General features: G+C 37.3%; 2 protein-coding genes across 2 annotated transcripts; one reads left to right on the plus strand and one right to left on the minus strand.

Annotated features, from left to right (window-relative positions):
- Positions 1-743: 743 nt before the first annotated feature.
- Positions 744-3,719, minus strand: LOC113759413 (probable receptor-like protein kinase At2g42960). Its single transcript, XM_027301987.1, has 7 exons — positions 3,661-3,719; positions 2,661-3,320; positions 2,457-2,561; positions 2,151-2,273; positions 1,877-2,079; positions 1,622-1,739; positions 744-1,023 (listed from the first exon to the last, which is right to left on the minus strand). Exons 2-7 carry the CDS (start codon positions 3,299-3,301, stop codon positions 744-746), a joined length of 1,470 nt encoding a protein of 489 aa, XP_027157788.1. The 5' UTR covers positions 3,302-3,320; positions 3,661-3,719.
- Positions 3,720-5,102: 1,383 nt separating this feature from the next.
- LOC113761560 lies at positions 5,103-9,663 on the plus strand. Its single transcript, XM_027304612.1, has 7 exons — positions 5,103-5,414; positions 5,768-5,940; positions 6,046-6,098; positions 6,783-6,897; positions 7,007-7,129; positions 8,756-8,912; positions 9,151-9,663. The coding sequence occupies exons 1-7, from the start codon at positions 5,214-5,216 to the stop codon at positions 9,334-9,336; spliced, it is 1,008 nt and encodes a 335-aa protein (XP_027160413.1). The 5' UTR covers positions 5,103-5,213; the 3' UTR covers positions 9,337-9,663.

Raw genomic sequence — 9,663 nt, forward strand, 5'->3', positions numbered from 1 at the left:
ATTTAAATAATATATATATAATTTAAATAATATATATGTATTATAATTTATATTTTCCGAGCTGAGTCAAAAAGTTTGATTACTCGACTTGATAAGACTTGACTAAAAGTCGAACCTTATCGAGTCGAGTCTCGAGTTTAAAAGAATTTCCTCGAGTTAAACCTCGAGTTGCGATTTTTAGACTCGATCGAGCTCGAGCCGACCTCAAGTATAGTTATATATAGGTTGAGTTGAGTTCGAGTATAGCAGTACTCGAGCTCGACTTGGCTCGAGTACATCCAGGTTCGGTACAAGTTGAAAACAGCATATGCAGTCAACTAAATCCTGGGTCATAATTTACATTACCAAAGTACCCAGCCTAATAGCCTGTATATTTGTTTTGTGGATCCATGATAGGTTTTAATATATTCAGACACCCAATCAAAATCAACTGTGCAGCAACGAGCAAGTAACCAATAACACCAATCATCTCAAAATTCATCAAGGGACAAAGACCACAGTTAACTAAACCATCATGTCCGTGGGCTTCTTGTGTTTACTGCTTGCTAAACATGTACGGTCCATGCATGCTTTAAGAAAATGATTCTCAGGATCAATAAATCCTAGCCAACAGTCACCTACTTTGAGGATCTAAACTATGTAATATGCAAGCTATTGTTTCTCCATCCAATACGAACGCTTCATACCTGCTAGCATCTAAAATGACCTCCCACAAAAAGAAGAATTAATATGTTTAAAACTGACTATACAGCAAAGGATATCCAAAAGAAAAACAGATTCAGCTTTTGAAAGTTCAAACCAGACCCCTTTCGTGATACTGGATACTCTTCTGATTCAAGAATGCGAGCAACTTGACTCATAATGGGTATCTTTTCAGCATCAGGATCAACACATATTAAAGCGGCCAAAAGAGCTCGTTTGAGGGCTGTTGTAGGTGGCTTGGTCTCAATTGTGAGGTCAACAACTTCCTCAAAGCATCTGCTCCCGACCATCACCTTGAGCCAGTCAACTAAGTTCACATGAAACGAAAAAAAAAAAAAAAGAACAAAAATCATAGGTGTAACTAATAGAAATGCAAGATTCACTCTAGTTGAACCCACAATACATGTCAAGAAAGTTATGGATACAAGCATGGTAGAGCTTCCAAGAAGGATAGTCCTTCCTAAAAAATCAAGCCTAGAGTAGCTTGAACCATGAATAGAAAGAATAATGTCCTCGGAGTTGGTCAATTTCAAACAGCAAATGACTGGAAATCAAGATAGTAAAGATACGAATCTTTTTCATAATGCTGAGAAAATCTTCTATACTCAGAACCAATCATCATGATGTGTATTTCCAAACTTCTATATCAAACTTGGATACTGTAGGTTCAAGAAAACATTGGAAAAGAGAGGAAGGGAAAGTAGATAAAGTACAGATTGTGATTGATTGTGGCTCAAGATTGCGAATTAGAGTTTCATATGATTCATGACAATTTTTATCTGAATCAAAACATTTTTAATTTTAAACAATCCAGTTTACTCCTTAGTAAAAGCATGCCACTTCTTCAGCCAAAACTTTTGATATTTATAGACAAACATGTGTATATATGTTCCAACATTGCTATCTATGATACCTCAGGTGCAAAAGGCGACCATAATCTACAGGATCTCTTCCGGTAATGGCTTCCAAAAGCACAACCCCAAAGCTATAAACATCACACTTCACGTTTAGGAGGCCACTATTTGCATATTCAGGTGCTACATATCTATATGGGTTAAAAAAGGGGGGAAACAGAGAATGTCAGAAAAAGAAGAGCCGAGTTTGGGTTAATTAGAGAGCTTGTAAACAGAAAGCAGTAAGGAAAAGGAGACTTCGTTCAATTGAGATCGGATACCTGATATAAATACCCATCCAAAGGTACCCATGACTTTGGTTGTAACGTGACTTTTTCCAGAACCGAGCAACTTAGCCAGACCAAAATTAGATAGTTTAGCATTGAAGTCATCATCAATGAGTATATTGCTTGACTTTATATCTCGATGCACCATTTTGGGCTCAATTGCCTCGTGCAAATATGCAAGAGTGCAAGAAGCATATCTCGTTTGAACTTAAAATGGAACCTAACAATAACTTCAAAGACAAGAAGAAGTTTATATAGATGGACTTACGCTTTTACAGTGCCTGCTAAAACTTTCATACTAGCCTCCCAAGTAAGATAACCATGATGGCTCAGGGCTCCACGAAGCCATTGTTCTAGATTTCCATTGTTTACATATTCATCTACCAACAACCTGAATTTTATAGGGAAGTCCAACAGAGGTAAGGTAAAGTTAGTTTGCTAAACAAAAAAACCTTTGAGGTTTAACTGCCTGATCGGTAAATTTTAAGGGTTCAAACAAAATGCTAATCTGCATCTCATTTAAATCTAATGAACAAATGAAAATATGATGAGACAGGTTTAAGCAGTAATGTACCTGTGAGTTCCTTCAATACAGTAACCCAGAAGTCGAACTAAATTTTTTTGGTGGACATGACCAATAGCCTCAACTTCAACCCTGAATTCCTTCTTTGCTTGCCCTCTGGACATTTAGAAACAAGAGAAAAGGCTCGTTGTCAATTATTTATCAGGTTCTGTAGAATACTTGAAGGACCTTATATAAACCCATCCGAGAACTTACATATTGTTGAGGATTTTTTTAACAGCAACAAGAAAGCCATTTATCAGTCGGCCACGATAAACAACTCCATATCCACCCTCACCAATAACATTTTCCTTGGAAAATCTGTTGGTTGCAACTTCAAGGTCCCTAAGCGTAAACCAATGACCCCAACCAAGGTGAGCAAACTCAGGAAGACCTGATAAAAGGGAAGAAACAGCCACTGGATGTGAATTATATATTGCTCCAGCACCTCCCTTTTCCCCTGACTCACATGCGACACCTTCTTTCTCCAAATTAGTAAAGGAATCATATTGACTGCTATTATCAGCACTCATGGCCTTTTCACTGCTAAGAAGCTTGTCTGAATCTTTATCACTAAACTTGTCCTGAAGGGTAAGGAAATCAATATCAGGAGCAGCATAATTTTTGGCAGAATATTGGTCAACCTTGATCTCTTTAATTTCCTTTGACACCTTGGGAATTTGGCTAATTTGAAGAGTAGCACTACCCCTTTTTGATCTTTTACGTGATAGACAAAATGGCAGAACCAAAACAATAAACACAAGGAACAAGCCCACAAAGATGGCTATTAAAACCCACACCTTAAGGTGAAAGATGTGAGTTTTCTTTGACAGTTCAAAGTTAAGGTCGGATGCCATTTTAAACAAATGAAAGCACCTGCAGAAAGAAAACCGAGACATCATGAAGAGAGTTTGCAGTGGTAACTAACCCATATAAATCGTGATGGCATTCTTGCTCTAGTTATTACTCACTTTTAATTTAAAACGCAATTTACTTTAGCCGAATTTACATTGCCCTTCTATCTGCCAAGGTGTACATTGTCTTGCATCAGCAAGAAGAAAAAAAACAGTACTACATAAGAGAAATGGTTGAACAAAGGCAACCAATGAATCACAAAAAATAGTAGCTTGAACAATTTTCTGGACCCACAAAGCTTTGACATAAAACAGAGCGAGAGATTGCCCAAAAAATATGATGTTAAAGATGGAGCCAATACCCATGATCCAAACACACAGGAGGACCGTATGCAGACTTTCAGAGACCAATCAAGAAAAGAAATGAACAGCAACTGAAGCAGCAAACGGCAAAATGGAAGGAGGAAGCAAGAAACGAAGAGAAGAATTGACGGCTGACTTCCAGTGAAAAGTGAAAACCTCGACCAATGCAGTAGTACCAAATGGAAGGAAAGGCCAAAAAAAAAAAATCACGTGCATGGAAACCAAAATTTTCACCAATCACCTCTTGCCACATCACCGGGAAGCCAATCCCCTCTCGCCACATGAGCGGACGACATTCCGACGTGGCACCCGAGCCTCCACTCTTAGCATGTATGGTTGATGACAAAGTCCAATCGAGTTGAATAAAGTAGAATAGAAGATTAGGATTTGATTTTTTTTTTTTTCATCAAGTTTTAAACAAGTTTCTACTAAGCTGAGCTTTAGCAACTGAATTGTTTGTCTATGTAAATTTTAAGCTTTCAGCTTACAAAAAGCTAATTTGCACTGGAAAAAGTTAAACAAGCACTCAAACCTTATTCAAGTTTAATTATATTTTTTGCGCAAATGAACGCCTAATAACGTTTTGTTTAGTTGAAGAAATTGAAATAAATGTAAAGAACGAAAGCGTTTGAAATAAAATTATGGAGGCCAACAATGTAAAAGGAAAAAGCAGTTTCAGCAATTTGAGGGAAGGGTGCAACTGCAAATATGAGACCAATTAATTAAGGATTAATATTTTATACACTGTCACACCATTTGATGCATGATAACTCATCTAAATTTAAATTTAAAATCCAAATTTTACTCATGTACCATGCATCCAACCGTAATAGTGTATACACAATCAGTGTATATAAGATTTACTCATTAATAAAACTAAGAAATTTTACTAGTTGCATTCATAATTCATAAAAGCTGAGGGGAGTAATTGTCCATCCTCAATATCACATAGGGCTGCCATTGATTAGTATTCATCCATCACTAAACTTAAGTAGAATCTTAAAGCATTATATATATATATATATATATATATATATATATATATATTGGAAGCTGGTTGGAGAAAAAATAACATACTTTTAGCAAAACAGCACATTAGTTACAGAAAATCCACTTATGCTATTGGGGGATAAGTATGTAAACTTTTCACGTACGTGCACAAAATTCTATTAATCTAGGTTGTCATATTTTAAAATTTTTTAGGGGCCAAAATTCATCCTTTCAAATCCGAGGGATTAAAAAAAGAAAAAGGTATAATTTTACATACCACATCATGTGCAATTTTCCCTAAAATTAATCTTCCACTATTGTTCCCCTAAAAGCAGTTAAACTCTTTTTCGAGAAAAAAAAAAAAAAAAAGAGCAGTTAAACTAACTAACTTGCGTTATCATACCTGTAGCGTTTGCTGGGATTGGAACTTGGGACGTGGGATTCCCCAGCCTCAAACAACCGTGGCCACCAAGATCACCACAAAACTGGCCACGCTTTCCTGATTCCCAGGTTTTTGTCCCTTGGTTGAGCCTGTGAAGAAGCCAGGACAGTTCAATTCAAGATGAGTTTGGCTTTGCCATGGCTGCAAATGCCACCACCATCACTTACTCTACAGACAAGACCAACAAAACTTGATACAAAATCAAGGCATTCCTTCAGCTGCTTCTGCTCTGCTGCTGTTTCTGAAGCTGGCTCACAACCATCTTCTGCAATCCAATTTTCTTCCAATTCCTCCACCTACCGCCCTGCTGTCATTCTTCCAGTGAGTATACTTAATTTCCGTTCCTCTTCACACTCATATATGCTACAAAATTTGTTATATCCTGTTATATTCTGCAACTTACCACTTACAGAAAATGGCCCACATGCCTAATTGCTTCAAACAGGTAGTCAATACTGTATCATTCATCTATCTTTTTGGTGTACTGAACCTAAATGGTGATGTTAATTCACTTTCTTTGACATGTGATTCTCTTACTGATATTTTCTTTCTCGTTGCTTCTTTTGTCTGCTTTAATAAGCATTGGAAGAATTTAAGTAACAAGACCCGAAAGAAACCGGCATTTGAGCGGTTGTACGCCACTTGGTTTTTGACAAAATGCATATTGGTTGCAGGGCTTAGGAAACAATACAAATGACTACGAGAAATTGGCTCTGATACTGAATGGTTATGGAGTGCCAACCGTGGTTGTGAAGGTTTCAAGAATCGACTGGCTGAGGAATGCTGCTGGTTTGCTTGATCCAAACTATTGGCGTGGTACCCTCCGTCCTCGGCCAGTTCTTGATTGGTAGCAATTATTGATTCCCCCTCTCTGGTCCCTTATTTTTTGCATCTTTACCGTTTTTACGAAGTTTTTTCCTTATTTGGTTAATATAATTAGCTTTCGGAGCAGGTATTTTAAGAAGCTGGATGAGGCTGTCAGTGAAGCAAATGAATTGGCTCAAGGTTTATTATCTTATTTTTGAGCTTTTATCTTATTTCGACTAATTCTCACTTTTCTAGAGTCATCTTTCAATGAGCTTCCAAAGGTTGTTGTCCTTCATGAATGGCACTGTGTTGTACATGTATGCTGTCTATTACTTGTAGATATGTTTTGTAGATGCCTCTTAAGAATTATTCAGAAGCTTTTAGTTGAATGCTTATTGAAGAAAAGTGCAATAGCCTCTTTGGGAGAGTATTCCCTGCACATGGACCGATAGAAGACAATTTTGATATCTGAAAGAAAACCTTATTTTGGTATTTCATTCAAGTCTTGGTATTGTGGGTTAATATAATTTTTACACTCTTCTCCATGAAATTCTTTATAAATTCCTCCACTAAATTATATGCACTGCTGTATATGTGCAGTGCTGTAATTTAATGACCACTAGTTAACACATGAACAGATCTTTTATCATCTGGATGGTTAAGCCTATCAAGCCTGAAAATCCCATGCGCAATACTTTGCTGTGTTTTTAACAAAAATAATCTAGACTTTACAAGATTTTGTGCTGAACTTCCTCTTACTTCATAATTTCCCCTTCTATTACTTTCTTCCTTTAAGGATTGTGTTTTGCAATGATTAACGAACATATTCTTCTATTTAACAGGACATGTTACCATCCCATAATCAGGCAAATTTTGTTGTAGGTGGGGCTTTGTCTTTTATTGGACATTCAGCTGGAGGATGGCTAGCACGAGTTTACATGCAAGAGATTGGGTTCTCAAATATTTCACTGTTATTGACTCTAGGAACACCACACCTGTATGTATACTTTGGTCACTGTATTTTAGTTAGTTAGCAGATATATGATTAATGAAATTGGATGTGTGACAAGATTGATAAAGCATAACCAATTGTTCTTTTCTTCTAGCCCACCGCCAAAGGGAGTGCCTGGAGTTATCGATCAAACAAGGGGCCTTTTGTATTATGTTGAAAAGAACTGTCCAAAAGCTGTTTATACTCCAGAACTGAAATATGTATGTATTGCAGGCAGGTAATCAGCTTAGCTTTGGTCATTATGCTTATGCTTCTTCCAAATCCTGTGCATATGTTCATTCTTGCACCTTTTGGCAGATCCATCTCTAATTTAACACACTTAATTTTTCATTCCAGGGGTCTCATATATAGTTTTCAAATGGTATTGGTTTGGATCCTTGCTGAAATTTAGATTCGGTCCAGTATAAAGTCATCTGAAGAGAATGGTCTTTGTACATTACACTATGAAAATGTGTGGCCCATTGTTTTGGACAGATAGTCCTTGCTATAAATGGGGTGACAGTTTTCAAGAATGAAAGTTTTGCCTCGTATGGTATTTGGTTGTGTCTACATCAATCCAAATCCACAAAGTGCATGTCATTTGTCTTTAACTGAATATCTTGTACCCTGAAAAGCTATCAAATGCTAGGAACAGCCACTATTTTCAATAATGAGCCATGAACTGAAACATAACACTTTTTTTTTTACAAAAAAACAGATCCAGCCAATGCATATGACATTGTTTGCTAGAACTGGCTAACATGCATCCTGCTATCACACAGGAAGAGCTGTCGAACTTGCAATGAAGTGGGTAGAGGATAGGTTTCAATCTCATAATGCACATTAGCAAGCCAGGCACGTTGATTTCTGTCTTTAATGATGGTACTACATACACATCCCACACATCCCCGTTCAGGGACTGAATGGCCAACCTTATGCAGTTGGCACTAAGGGTCCAAACAAAATTGTTATTTAGCATCTTTTACAGGGAAGCTCTTCAGTTTCTGAAGTGTTTTTCTGTATGATACTCTATTTTGATATTTTGGCCACCCGCAAATTATTTATTATGCTTGGAAAAAGAAAGCAAAATCATAATGATGGATTAATTCCAAAAATGAGACCTTTTAGCTGGCAGGAGAATTGTTTAAATAACACATTTTTTCAGAAACAGACACTTCCCCTGCCTCAAGACATTATTCCAAGGATCCCTATGCTGTTGCCAAATTAAAAACATTCAGTATCTGTCTTTTGGTAGATCAAGTCTCCCTGACTGATATGATTACTTCTTGCATGTAGCATGTAATAAAGGATATGAGCTCCTGGATTTTGAGTAGCAAGCCTCCAATTAAAGAAAAGATGCATGTTTAGGTGCTTTTTCTTATGGACTATCTGCATGCTGTAGCCTCCTTTGTCTGTGGTGGAGATTGCACCATGTCAATGCAGTGATTTATTTCATCTCCTAACTACTAGAAAGATTTCTGTGTCTTGCTGTTTGTGGACTCTCTCTCTCTCTCTCTCTCTCTGAGCTTGACATAATTGTACGAAATTAAATTCTTGGATTTTGCTATTCGGACATCTGTAAAAGTAATGCTCATAATGAAAACAGCCAAAGTAATGACTTTTGTCAAGCTGCTCAAAGATTCATCGAGAGCAATATTTGCAAGATGAAACAGAGTAGCCAAACAGTTTGTGGATCGGTGAAGATTGTGTTAGTGAAATGTCGTCATGTATATTATGCAAATTAAGAAGCCCAAACATTGACAGGATGTAAACCTTTTTATTCTATATAAAAAGCTTTTGTCTAATCAAACCTTATATGAATCCTCCTAAATCTGGATGCCGAATGGGGCTGTTCAATTGACAGGTACATTGAAGGAGCTCGCTTCTTTGGCTCAAATGATGATAGTTCTGGAATGGCTGTAAGCATTGACCACACAAATTCTGAGATTGCTGTTGTAAACACATCTAAACCACCAGCTGCCACATGGCGTGCTCGCTTTGTTGGTCAAGGCTACAAGCAGGTAATATTTGGTATGAAGCATAGTAAAACAATAAAATGAATCTTGGAGGGGTACTTTTTCTTTCATTCCTTTTTTCCCCTACCTCAATTTCCTTAACCTTTTTGATGAATTCTGAACTTAGAAGAGCGTCATGTCTCTCTCTCTCTCTCTCTACGGTGTGTTTGCATTTGTGTGTGAACTTATTGGAGTAGCATCATCCCTTGGTTGAAGTTGGTGATTAACAGTGAGTATGTTTCAGGTTTGTGGCCAGGCAGATACATGGGGTGATGGAGTTGTGCCAGAACTCTCAGCACATCTGGAAGGAGCACTGAATATCAGCCTTGAAGGTGTGTACCACTCACCTGTTGGTTCTGATGATGAAAGCAGACCATGGTATGGCTCTCCTGGTGTTGTTAAACGATGGATACATTATCTCCTTCACTAATCAGATTCGACACAAACAATACTGGACGGAGAAGGAAAACATCATTGTTTCCTAGCACTCTAATTCTTAGCTATTTTTAGGTGCTTTGCTGGATTGGGATGGTAAATCACTCGCTACATACTGGCTAGATTGACTAAACTTGTATCAATGATGTTGGTACATTGATTCACGAGATGTAAATTGGATAAGCAATCATTTCTTTGATCCCCCATTATCCAAGAGGGGTTGATTGTCAAATGGTAAATATCTACTTCCATGGTGAAGCAACAAATCCACAGTTTCTTTGTCTTGGCAAGCATGAATATCTAATTTTTTAATTTTGTAATA

This window comes from Coffea eugenioides, chromosome 2 (genome assembly GCF_003713205.1).
Source record: "Coffea eugenioides isolate CCC68of chromosome 2, Ceug_1.0, whole genome shotgun sequence".
NCBI lineage: Eukaryota > Viridiplantae > Streptophyta > Magnoliopsida > Gentianales > Rubiaceae > Coffea > Coffea eugenioides.

Coding starts and splice junctions, on each gene's coding strand:
- LOC113759413 (XM_027301987.1), bottom strand. CDS start 3,301: ATGGCATCCGACCTTAACTTTGAACTGTCAAAGAAAACTCACATCTTT. Junction 2,274..2,456: donor TGTATTGAAGGAACTCACAG/GTACATTACTGC, acceptor TATAAAATTCAG/GTTGTTGGTAGATGAATATG. Junction 1,740..1,876: donor TGGATGGGTATTTATATCAG/GTATCCGATCTC, acceptor ATAGATATGTAG/CACCTGAATATGCAAATAGT.
- LOC113761560 (XM_027304612.1), top strand. CDS start 5,214: ATGAGTTTGGCTTTGCCATGGCTGCAAATGCCACCACCATCACTTACT. Junction 5,415..5,767: donor GCCCTGCTGTCATTCTTCCA/GTGAGTATACTT, acceptor TATTGGTTGCAG/GGCTTAGGAAACAATACAAA. Junction 8,913..9,150: donor TTGGTCAAGGCTACAAGCAG/GTAATATTTGGT, acceptor AGTATGTTTCAG/GTTTGTGGCCAGGCAGATAC.